The sequence below is a fragment of the Perna viridis genome, chromosome 15 (genome assembly GCF_037379345.1).
Source record: "Perna viridis isolate PV_CMFRI_1.1 ecotype Kerala chromosome 15, ASM3737934v1, whole genome shotgun sequence".
Taxonomy (NCBI): Eukaryota; Metazoa; Mollusca; class Bivalvia; order Mytilida; family Mytilidae; genus Perna; species Perna viridis.
In genome coordinates, this window is record NC_142459.1 from 712969 (window position 1) to 726289 (window position 13321).

At 33.1% G+C, this 13321-nt stretch overlaps 1 protein-coding gene across 2 annotated transcripts; it reads left to right on the forward strand.

Annotated features, from left to right (window-relative positions):
• Positions 1-989: 989 nt before the first annotated feature.
• On the forward strand, positions 990-12915 carry LOC148596460 (uncharacterized). 2 transcript variants are annotated; one of them, XM_088563180.1, is made up of 5 exons: positions 990-1182; positions 7190-7708; positions 8618-8990; positions 9343-9558; positions 10018-12915. In XM_088563180.1, the coding sequence occupies exons 2-5, from the start codon at positions 7211-7213 to the stop codon at positions 10329-10331; spliced, it is 1401 nt and encodes a 466-aa protein (XP_088419306.1). In that variant the 5' UTR covers positions 990-1182; positions 7190-7210; the 3' UTR covers positions 10332-12915. The 2 variants fall into 2 exon arrangements, with proteins under 2 accessions (XP_088419306.1, XP_088419307.1); XM_088563181.1 differs by lacking the exon at positions 990-1182 and adding an exon at positions 6810-6946.
• The last annotated feature ends 406 nt before the right edge of the window (positions 12916-13321 follow it).

A 13321-nucleotide genomic window follows, 5' to 3' on the forward strand; every position in this document is an offset into this window, starting at 1 on the left:
TCACATGCTGTATCGACCCTTGACCTATATCACTCCTCGGGCCGGTGGCCTTGGGATGATGTAGGAGCCTCGGGTTGATACAGCATGTGATACAGATTTTGATATGTAATATTCAGTATGTACAAGATATAAGTGCTCGTACTTTCCGCCCTAACGACACCGGTTGACCCCTTCCTTATTAAAAGAATATACATGAACATGTTCGTTTTTAGGCAGCAAACGTGTTCAGGCATGTTTATATTTAAAGAACATCATTACCTATAAAATATGCGTTTCTGGACAAAAATTTAATATTTATTTTCGTAAATTCAAAAATGCATAATTTATTATGACCCACATATTCAATTTTGTCGAATTCTATTGGCTCAACTATCTCTATTGAATTATCCATATTGATGAAAATATTTTAATTTTTCATCGAACAAGTTAAAACACGTCCTCAAATTACAATTTGGTTCAAATCGAAATTAATCTGCAGTGCAATAAAACGACTAAAGTTTTTTATGAATTATGACCCTATTTGGTACTCCACCTTACGCTTTCAATAGCGGCAGACGAGTCACTGTAAAAAATAATGTAAATAAACAGAACATGTTAAAACATGTTTCGTAAAAATGCTAATGTAATAATATCTTTTCATCGATTTAAAAAAAAAACCCGCAAACTCGTAAAACTCGTCGTGTTGATAACTCTTAACGGTAATCTACAAAACAAACTAATTGAAATTCCAAATGTTTGACATATGTAAATATCTTAGATCGAGGTATTTTTAACTCCAAACTTGTAATATCACGGTGGGTTTTCCACAGACCGTGGGTGAATTAACTAATTGGGGCGTGGATATGGGCGTTACCAAATGTACACTAGCGTTTGATTGACGTTGATCGATTCAGGTAAGTTTCTAAATCTGTGTAGGAAAAAAAGCAGCGTCAAAGGTCACCACGTGGTAATAGTAAAGTTTTGTTGACATTTTATTATTCATGTGCTTAGGTATTGAAATCGCAGATAAAGGGAACTTATATACCGTTATTTAGATCTACCTGGATTATTTCGAACATAATTCTCAGGGAAAGATGGAGGAACGGGTTCATGTATACAATACAAATTCTTAAAAATGAACATTTTGGATTATAATGGAAGAATTTAACTATTCCAGACAAATATGAAGTTTTATTTCAAAAGGTAAGATATATGCATTTTTTCTGAATTAGTTATTGGTTATTTTTGGTAGAAACTTGTTTCGTTAAATTTATTAGCTATTATATATACAAATTATTATTTGCAACGATTAGATATTAAGTTGTGTAACAGAGGCTGCATCAGAAAATTCATGATGAATGCAAATGCCAAAATATTAAGTTTTTAGACCGTGCCTTAAATTGAGGTAATGTTTTATTTACTCGATCCAATGAGGTGCTGTGCATTATATATGTACACCGTGTTCATCGGGAGAGTTTAATGTTGATAGAACGTGATGTAAGTGAAAATCGCTGCATTTTCTCACAAAACTAGGGTTTGGGGAGTGGGGCACAGGCTATGTTCACTAAATATCTTATCTTTTTTTTCGATAGAAAAATGATTTTATTTTCAAACAGAAATGGAGGGAATGGTTCGAAACAAGCTGGTATCTGGTGTTATTAAGCCTGTATGTCTGTTCGTATCATATTTATGCACAGCCATCAGACCATTTTTATAGCAAATATGATAATCCGTCTTTGTATGTCTGTCTGTTTGTCTTGCACGTCTCGTAGACATTTTTGTTTAAATTGAAATTTTAGAAACACAGAACACTTTTTGCATTGAAGAAACACTTGTACATTATGATATGGAACTATGAAACCATTTATTAACCAATCCGAGAAGTGCTCAATCTTAAGCTTAAACTGATATTCTAGTTTAAGAGTAAGTGTTTGTAAGATTCAGGCAAAATGGGGGAAATCAGAAACATGCATGTCAAAAACCCATTGATCTAACAATGATATTTTACTCGAGAATATCTCTGCATCATTGGATTTGCTCAGAATTTTTTCAATAGAATCTTAGAAAAAAGAAGTTTGACGGAATTATCTGCCCATGAAATGTTCATTTTCAGTGCATTTCAATGAAATTGTAACTCAGTAGTCCAGCATGCATGATTTGGAAAATCTTGTCTGTTTTCCTTGATTCTGATGGTGTAAATAGTCAAATTAAACTATCAAAATGGTGGGTTTTTGTATACCACGTTTCACCTACTGCCCGATTCTTATAGATACCGACACTTAAAATACGTTTATAGTTTTATCATAGGACCTCTTCCATCGAAACTAGTCTACTTCCTCTTTTATGTACACATTTAGGCGTACTGTAAATCCTAGGTTAAGCGAATCTAATTCAGACTACCAACAATGCTATATGAACCATATTGTTTTTTCTTCTACAGTGAGACCCCTGAAAAAAAAAACGAAAATCTGCCTAAACCATACACTTGTAGAAATACATGTACCATTATACCATTGTAAATGTAGTTCTGGAGCTTGGTAAATCTGTCAAGACTGAACCTATTGTTGACTAACTATACAGTATTAAGAATACACGTGCATGCATTTGTGTAATGAATCGAGTGCTCGATTTATTTTTTCGTAAAAGTTCGATGGCGGAACAATACATGAAAAATAATTTGGAGGAGGGCCTGAGATTATCGGAAAAAATATGAAAATGAGATTACCCTTGAATTTTTCACCCCGTCTTCCCAAGAGTCGTAGATTTGTTCCCTTCCAGAAGTATATGACTTTAGTAATCTGCCAAGGTAAGGGGGAACACACATAGATCTGAATTTGTTTGCTAAATGAAATTGTATTCTTCACTCAACCCAGAAATCCAATAGTTTGTGTCCATTGATTTTTGGTAGAGAATTAAGATAAAATTCACAATTTAAACATATACCTTTGACCTACTCGCAAATATCAAGTTGTACCCTTTAAAATCGGACTAAGAAACCGCTTCCGATAGCGCAGTTTTACATTTAAACCACCTATGATAATGTAATAATACGAGACACTTTATTTTACGGTGTTTACAAATGCATATCCGTGCGTTTAAAAGGCTGCTTTACATTAAAATATTCTTAATCAGTGCAAAGCGTTGCATGCAGAGGTTTTATCTTTTATAAAGTACTAGTTAGAAAAGTAAATATTCATAACAATTTGTAATAACCAAGTTTTGTGTAAATACTTTAAGTTATGGGACAAGAAGCGACAAAAACTGTACAGTGGCTATGGGATGTCATTACATTTGTATGGAATTAAAAAAAATGAAATAACATTGTCAATGGCGGGGTCCGAACCATAAATTTAAAAAAAAACTAGGGTTGCCGACGGGGGGTCCCTAATCCCCGGGACCACACCCATTTTTGAGATTTTTTTTTTGTATATTAAACGTTTAACAGTGGGACCAAAATTCCAACCTGGCATGTTACATTGGAAACTGTATACCGAATCATTTACAGTGAATCCCGCCTTAACCGAACCCTGAATAATCCGAAACCCTGTCTGAACCAAACACTTATAAATCCCTCTTTATCAATTTGAATGCATTTCCAACCTTAAAAAACCGAACACCTGTCTATACAGAAACAATTTTAAAGTTCAAAAGGGGTTCGATTTAGGGAGGTTTCACTGTATTTGTACAATGTATACTGGATACATCCGGCGACTGATGTGAGTTTTCTGTATGTTCTTGTAATTTCTTGTTTAGACCAGTAAAATCCAACTGCATGATTACCCAAAAGTCAAGTTACCAAAAAAAAAAAAAAAAGAAAAAGAAAAAAAAACCCAACTATATCGTGAAAACCGGTTACTTTGGTTTATTTGTGGTACGGGTAAAATGGATTTTACTGTATTATAAAACGAACATTGAAGTCATATGAACATATTTGACACCATTCTGCCATGCCACGCTTTGCTTAATCAGTTTGTTTTAACACGGGTTGTAGGTCTGTTTACAAACAACGTTGCCTAGCATCGAAATTTGAAATCTAACCGCGTTTTGTATACTATTATTTTCACTTTTTGTTTTCAAATATTGTTTTATCATAAAAGTAAATAACTCCTTAACGTCCTAAAGTTTAAATACTTTTTTGTTTTACATACAAAAGCGACCAGGTAGGCATGAAATTGTTTTAAAAATAGATAAAAATGAAAGAAAAAATCGGCACGCGAGTTTTGTATTAAAATCACCACTTATGAAAACAGTGATTTTATCAGTATTGTTATGCAACCATGAAACACCCGTGACAAATATCAGGTATATGTTTCACCGTGTAATGTGTACTTTGTGAATATTTAAAAGTATTTTAACACAAAAGTGAAAATTTTCAAATCTACTTGGTGACAGCGTATTACATTTGCATTTTCAATGTAAAAATCGACCGCAATGTTGCGTGTAAGTTTAAAAACGAAATGAAACGTTCATTGTCAGTGCAGACAGACTTAACTTTGTGGTGATTTCAACGACGACTTGTCAAGTTCAAGACGAAAGTGGCAGAACAAAGTCTGGTGTTCATTTACTGAATAATGTGTAACTGTTGTTGATGAAATCATACTGCAAATTAAATAGAGCTCTTTTGTATGAAAATATCATATTTCAATGAGGATATCGTATATGTAACTAAATGAAAGCCATTATTGTTTATACATATATATTGAATGAACCATTGTTTACCCCTAATTAGATACACAGTTTGATTTTATCACCTATAAAACAATCTGTATTGTATTATTATTATATTATTTAGAAATATTAGGAAGTTGATTGCGTCCAATGACGCGATTATAAAGTTTGATATAAAAGTTTTTAAGTAAAACATTTGAACGCACCATTGGCGTTCTATAGGGAGCCGTTATTTTCCCAAGCATTTTTGAGGTTAACGTTCAATTTGTCTTGTGTAAGTCTTTTACACAAATATAAAGGTTATATATAAATGGATAAATAACTTTAAAAAGTTGTGTGTATAGTGACTTAACACTAATTCATTAAATTTCAATATAATTTCTTGTTTAGATATTTCCTTAGAATATATTAATATGCTTTCACAAGGGTTAGTGTTATATTTAAATAAGATAGTTGTACCCAAACATAGGCGGGGAATGTTGTTTAGAAAACACAATGAAACCTGTCTATACCGAACCCAGAACAATCCAAAAACTTGTCTAAACTTAATCAATTTTACAAAACATTAACATGTTGTAGTCGGCAAAGTGAATCATAAAACAATCTTTCGGTAGAGCAACATCTGCAACGAAACATTTTTAAACCGAATTTAAAAATCTTTACGAAACAAGACACTTTTTTAGGTCAACTTACATCAACTTTAATGTATCATTAACCTTAGAAAACCGAACACCTGCTTAAATCAACATATTTTACAATCCAAAAGTGATTCGGCTGACAAAGGTTTTACTGTATGTGAATAATACATAGCAACAATTTCAAAAATTCTCATGAGAAAAATACTGAAGTTTTATTCCCAAAGATTTTACATATTTCAAACTAGTACAATAATCAAGAAATCTAACTGAGAAACATCTGTAAAAAAAATGTGCAATGAAATTGTAATTGTATACAAGACGGTGTCATCAATACTCGCTACCGTGCGTAAATTCTTTTATTCATCCTGTCGAGGGTGTTCGCCAAGGATGTCTAATTATCCCTGCTTTATTTAATTAGTACCGTAAACTATCGTCGACATCTGACCCAAGATTTGTTCTTTACATTTGATAGCTACAATTTGAATGGGAAAAAGATACAATTGTATAAATTGTATTTGTATGCTCTATGCTAGCCATTGTTCTTTATAAATCAGAGTGCAGTCAATCGAGTTATGCTCCGCTAAAAGTTAATTAACTCCCCAATTCTTATCGCGACATTCATCTGAATTTATCAAAAGTAGGTAATTTATGTGTACATTGTAATTGACTTGCACAATGCCTGATATTGTAGCGTGTACCCCATATAAGAAAATTTATGCATGCATAATTTAAATGTCAATTTAAATTCTATTAGTTTTCGAGTTTCATTACCATGCTTTGGTTAATTGCACGCGATTTTGTTATTCGAAATGCACCGAGTAGAATCACAAAAGTGCACGACATACTGAGGGATTAAACTTTTACTTTAGTATAACATGACTATCTCAGTTACTGATCCGGAGGGGGTGCTTCATTGAAAGGACTTTGTCTGGTGTAGACATATTTTGGTTTATTCAATATTTGGTTTGGACGAGTTTCATTGTAAAAATGAAGTAATAGCTTCGCTGAGTAAGCTTTTTATTTTCGGAATGACTCATTCAAATATGGTTTAATTACTAAAATACACATGGTTATGCATGAAAGCAAGGACTTTTATATCAGGCAAATTCTTCGTAATTTTAGCAATTAAATTTCTTGCCTTAATCCGCTTTTTACTTATATGCTTAGTAATATTTAATGATGAAAGAGACCCTTTATCTTTTCCATAGGGATGTTAAATTGTTTATACAATGATGTGATTAATTTAGCCTTTCAAATGATAAAAATGATAATCGTTATGATAGAATCTCAATTGCGTTTAATTCCTACAGCTTACAGTTGAACAATAGCAACAGTACACTCACCTGTTCAAACATCTGAGTGATTATGAATATTTAAAATTATTTCGATGCGTTCTCAATTCTACCGTTATTCGATCGCGGTCCGAGATAAAAGAGTTAGGATACATGATATTACAGGAAAAATCTATAGATATTACATACGTATTCGTGATTAACAGACCGAAAAGGACATTTAAAATTAAAACATTCTATCACGTTAGTCATTTCGCTATCAAATCCCTCAACAACATCGGACATGGAACCAAACGATTATCCGAAACTATCTTTGAATGCGCTGATATTGAAATGACATTTCGATCTTGTTAATATTATATTCATGAGGTATTTTAAAAATGGTTTATTGAATTTGCTTCGCTTTTCATTTAGGTTTCTAATCGAACAGTTCGAAAAGTAGAAATGTGTTTAGGGCTAAAATGTTACTGTGCAGATAAAACGTTTTTTAGTATATTCAACTTGCAATCGTTTGATGGATATTTCTTTTATGATATACATTTTGATTTGTGTGGATTTATATATTGAAAGAGATGGAGATTTTTATTTACACCAAAATTTCTTTTTTTCCAGGATGATGTAAAAGAATCAAAAATGCAAACTCAGGAAAAAAGACAGAATTCTATGGTTGTATCATTAGATTCCCTCCCTAAGGACATCCTGGATAAACTCAAAGACTACAAGTTCATACAAGAGGAACGCAGAGAAGATTCAGAAGTTGAAAGCTGTTTCCGTAGTAAATCATGTGACCTTCCGTCCACACCAAAATTACGTGATTGTCCGGGTTCTCCTAAAACCTTGTCAGTATCTCCGTCCACACCGAGATCACGAAATTCTGATGACTTTATTTTCAAATATCCCCCAAGATTTCAAGATTGTTATAGTGACAAAAGTGACTCGTTTTCGATGTTAAGAAATAGGGAAACAGGGACCAGTTCGCCATACAGGGAACCAGACCACTGTCCTCTGTTCGGAGACAACTCGGACTGGATGATGGCTGAGCGGTTAAAACCGAGAAGTCCACCAGTTTCACCAGTAACTTCATCAAGATCATCTGTCTCAAGTCCCCCAATCGACGCTCAGAGAAATTTTGTAAGTTGTAACGTACATGTAGAAGTTCCCTTTTAAACACTGAAATTTGTTTTAAATGAACCCCGAACAACCTAAAATCCTGTTTAAACCACACGCTTTTAAAGGTCAATTTTAATGGATTTTCAAGTTGGTAAACCGAAGACCTGCTTAAGGAGGTAGACCTAGGGTAAGGAACACAACTCTTACAAATCATTGGAATGTTTGTATTCAGCATTTTACATCAATCTCATGTAAGCATCAAAGTAAATTGGACTGATTTTATTCAGTTTCAAATGAAAGTTTAGTAGGCTTTGGTGAAATTTATTGCAATAGTTATGTCCCTTACCCTAAGTCTACCTCCTTTAACCTAATAGCTGAAATATTGCTGCTCGGACGTTAAACCCCAACAAACAAACAAATTAAATCTAATAAATTCTAAAAGTCCGAAATGGATTCTATCAATACAGGTCTCATAGCAAAGTATAATTTTGACCCTGCATTTTCTTTAACACGTTATAATCTGGTGCATTGGTTATGTTCTATCATTTTTTATTAATTTGAATTGCTTTTTTGGCCTGAAAAAAAAAGAAGATTAAAACATTGCAATTGCATTTCGATACGGAAATTATGGTTTTAACCAAATTTAATGAAAAAAAAATATTTAATTTGTACCGCATTGCTTAAATCTTTGGAAATATAATATGACAATAATAATACTGATTCATTTCGGAGTCGTAGTGAAATCGATACTCCCTCCGTGTACCTCTTTTCATTAATATAACCCAAAAGGTACCCCTGCTTATTGGCAGAATTATTCCGTGAAAGTGATAATTGTTATTTGTTATCAATAATGGTCTTCATCATCGATATCCGATAGTTAATATGGTATTAAAACACCTTTATAGATTTTTAATTATGTTTTTCAAACAGGTGCTACAGTCTCCGGAATCGTCCTTTGTTCGTCCTCATTTGTCCCCACGTTTAGAACACCTTCACCATCACTCTCCACATATTGAGAGGACACCACAAAAGCGTTGTTTTTCACCTCATCATCGATTAGAACAACACGATTCATTGGAAAGAACACCAGTCAAAAGAAAAGAACTTTTATTACCCGGGGTCAGGTCAACAACAGGAAGTGGATATAAAGTTGAATCGAACTCGGATCAATTATCTCCGGGTTTCCATGAAAGAGTAAATCGATCTTCACCCGTGAGAATTCCAGATTATCCAAGTGATTATATAGATGAACGGAGAGCTGTCCGGAAACAACTTGTATTTGATGGACACCATTCAGTTCACGGTTAGTTATCTTTTTTTACTAAGGAAAACTGCACTCAATGTTTATCTTTCTGCCAAGTTTAAAGAAATGCGCAGTGGCTGCTCCAAGGGTGTGAAGGGGTTTAACACCCACCTTTAAATTGGATATGGTAAATACAATGTAATATCCCAATACCCCCTTTTTTCCGAGGACTCGGCTGACACCCATCCTTTTCAAAGTGTCTGGATCCGCCCCTGATGCAGATATACTTATGGAAGATGACAGGAAAAATAAAGAAGGAGTTTTCTACAAATATGCAAACCCCATTATAAATTATAGAATTTGGTAAATATGACCTACATGCATAGATACATTTGTGTTTTGTATTTTTCAGAGGTATACAGTCGAAGGGATCAGTTTTCACCGAGGGCTCCATCACGACAATGCTTTGATTACGAAGAAAAGGACGACTATTCACAGCGGCTTGGTGATCAAGATTCATCAGCATTGCTTTCGCAACTCATTGGGCAACTTTCAAAGCGAAAGAGAAAAACATCCGAAAGATGCGAATGCGACTGCGATGAACGGTCTGCAAAAAAAAAACGCTCTGGTGAGTTTATATTTTAATTTTTTTTTAAATATTTGTGTTCTATACACTGCATCGGAGAAGGAGCCTAAAACATTTTTCAGAGAGCAAATCCATGGGAAGGTACTGTTTTTTTTTCTCTGGGGTTGGGATATTATTCTAAATGTTTTGCAAAATTTAGCAAAAAAATGTAGCCTGGAAACCCAACTTTAACTTTCTGAAACTTAAAACCTTTTACAAAAATAGTCCTGTGTTTACACACAAGAACATCTATTTTTTCACAGAGGGCTAAAAGAAGAACCCAAAAACAAATAGTTTTCATCTAAATCGGTTTAAATATCATTGCAATGGTTTGAGCAGGATTGACTTCACAACAATTTAAGAAAACCAACATCCAACAAGTTTAAAACAAAGTAAGTAATAACGGCTTATGCTTGAAAATAATTTTAACGGCCATCTTTAACGAGTCATATATTTTTACAGATCTTAAGCGGCAGATGAACCTTAATTACCTCCGACAGCTTGAAAACGACGTCACTGTACTAAACCAACAACTCCGGAAGTCAGAACTTGAAACGAGACCGGAGAACTGTTCTTGTGCTATTATGGAAAGACAATTTTTACAAATGGCGGAAAATGCATACAAAAACATTCGACGCCAGGACACAAGTGCAGATGGCTTTGCACAGTTCCGGAAGGAGTTGACAGAGACTAATCAAATTTTGAAGGACTCGTTGACGGTTCTGAATAATATGAAAGCATTCTGTGAACATAAGTCTATGTTGGGTTTAAACTGAAAAAAATATCTTTATTTATAATTTTATTTATTTATTTATTCAGAATTTTCTATCGTAAATGAAATTGCGAAAGAATGAAGTTATATGGAAGGGCTGTCACTGCCACCTAGTGGTATTTTGAAAATGTCTCGTGTCAAGAGAAGATAATTCATTTCAATATCAATTTACATATTTCAGGAGCTCATCTGTGATAATGACATTTTGTATGTCTGTCTGATTAAGGATATGGCACGATTCCATTAATACTCAAAGATAAAAACGGGAAACTACTCTTTCAATGAAATTGCAGAAAATACAAGTACTTAAGTATCACCAGAATTCATTTCTGATTAAATATGCTCAATTTGAAAAAAAATATAAGTTCAGTTATACACTGTACACAAACCGTCCAAAATTGTACTTAAAGTTTTTACACTGGTACAAGAGTTAATGTACTTAAATGATCATGTTGTTTGTGAGTTGGTGTGGATTTGATGTGAACTATGAATCAGCCTATACTCAACATTGTCAAAACTGGGGAATTTAGGCAAGTACCATTATCTTCTCGAGGGGAGGTTGGACTTGGTTGAGTTCGAATTTTTTTCAGTAGCAGCCGGAGTTAAAAAAAATATTTGAAAATGTACATTGTTAGGTAATTTGGGAAAAATTGAATGACTTTTTTTTCTGTCCATGACTGAGTAAAAAATGTTTTGGCTCAAATTTGGAGTATTTATTTTTACAAAATAAGCCCCCACGCCCCCTCCCATTTTTTTCAGTATAAAAATGGTCGGTGCCTAAAAAGGTATTTCGAAGTTTTTCTGGTGTAAAATTTCAATTGAAACTTTAGTCGGCATTTTCTGGGAGAACAAAGTTACAGGAAAAGGCAGAATGGGTACAATAATATTGGACATTATGACGTCATCTATTGAATGAGATACTTTTCTTCAGTTTTGAAGTGTCGAGTCATTGTATCATTGTTTTTAAGTTTGTTTTTAATCTTTGTTATTTTATTTTCTACATGCTACTTTGTTGATTTTTATTGTTGAATTTTACGGAACGAATGTTCTTTGTTCCAATCCATGTTTTTAATATATCCGTGTTCAAAATTATTGTGTTCAGTTTAAATGTGTTCCGATTAAACATTGCTGCAGCAAATTTCATACTTTCTTAATATTCATTGTACATTTTCATTCCATTTTCATTTAAGAAACATATCCATCATTTTTTAGAAAAGATTATACTTTACTACGAATTTTAGGATTACGTCCTTAGTTTTTTCACTACTTTAAGTATATACACTTTTTGAGTCCCATTTTTATAGCTAAAATAATTAGTTGGAAAAGTATACAAAATCCACTATTCAATGTTTAACACTTTTTTCAATAAAATAAACGGATTTTCTTCGCATCTCTCACGTTTCAATCTAAAAACAACAAAACAATTACTTTTTGATCTTGAACTTTTTGGTAATACTGAACTCTTTAATTCCTTTTTTTCTAATGTTCAAATTTCTTTCCAGCATGTACTTCATATACATGTTGATGAAAGCGGGGTGTAAAAAACGTTATTTCCGTTTCTATGCTAGAGATACGTGACACAGTGCCACGTGAGTCTTAATTAGCTGACGTCATTACGAGAGTAGCTCAGGCGAAGTTAGGTTTGATGTGTTGTGGTTTGATGTGATTATATGCATTACACGTACTGGACCGTTGCCATGTCACGTGACCTTATACGATACTCCTTCTTTGTTACCTTAACTTACGAATTATATATATTTCTTAGAATTTAAAAAAAAATATGGTGGTAATTTTTAAATGAATGAAAAATCAGTTTACGTTGAAGAACCGGAAGTAACATTGTCTTTCCAGCACTTCCTTCTACATTACTCCGAAATCTTATTTGACTTTCTTGAACCGGAAGTTTCAATTTCTTCCAACACTTCCTTTTTTATTCCTCGAGTTTTCTGGAGAGCATTGGTCGTGGTGATTGTTCCATTACGTGTAATGTATTCAACAAGTGTAGTGATATTGAATAGCAAAGTGATAAATTAGTGTTTTACTATTTATAGATTTAAATTATATTTATTTAATTAACTTATTCACCATTCACACTAGACTAGAATATTCCTCTCTTCTATCATGGCAGAAAAGCTAACAATGGTCAATTCCGGATACGATGTCAATTTCGGCAAAATTTATTTTTACTTTAAATGAACTGTCTTTCGTAATAATATTTAGTGTTTTCAATTTGAATTTTATTTTATTTTTCATTTTAAAAAATTTTATTGTCTTTTTCCGTTGTTTGTTTTGTTTTGTTGTTTTGTTTTGCAATGCCAACCATAAAAAAACATTGAAAATCCGTGCAAAAAATTAACTGAAATTGGAAGTGATTTCAATTGACTTGTTGCCGTTTCTGCCATTCTGTCTATTTATAGAGTATTTATTTAACACAGAAATAGTATTTTAATTTATTAAACTTCGAGATCATTCCAGATCTTTTCCCTTATCAATCCGTCCATGATTTAGGGATTTAGAATAAGTATTTGTGTACAGGTTGTGAAGTTGGTTTATATATTTTTGAATAAAGTTCTACAAAGTAGGAAGAATGGTTTTGTCGTTATTAAAGTTAAGCCCATCTGTTGACGGGCTTGTGCTGTGGAATTGCCCGTCCGTATGTTTGTCTTATCTTTTCACAGTACAGTATATCAAGTTTTAAAAAAAAGTACATTTCGACATTCATACTGTAGACCTTAGCATCGCCATGCAATTTAATCAAGAGTAATTTTCCCATAAATGAAAACCTTTTATGTTAAGTTGGATCTAGAAGTGAATAAAAGGATAGGCCCGATCCGGGAAATTTTAAACAGGGGTTCAAATTCTAATTTTAACACAGTGTTGTAAACGATTTCAGCGCAAGTGAAAATGCATTGTCGGATCCACAGGGTTTCCAGGGGAGAGACCCCTTTTTGGAAAAAAAAAATGCTTAATTTCTTAATTTTCTGCAAACATTGG

Bases quoted from the DNA above. Each gene is read 5' to 3' on its own strand.
- LOC148596460 (XM_088563180.1), top strand. From the start codon at position 7,211: ATGCAAACTCAGGAAAAAAGACAGAATTCTATGGTTGTATCATTAGAT. The intron at 7,709-8,617 runs GTAAGTTGTAAC...TTTTTCAAACAG, and splicing joins TCGACGCTCAGAGAAATTTT to GTGCTACAGTCTCCGGAATC. The intron at 8,991-9,342 runs GTTAGTTATCTT...TGTATTTTTCAG, and splicing joins TGGACACCATTCAGTTCACG to AGGTATACAGTCGAAGGGAT.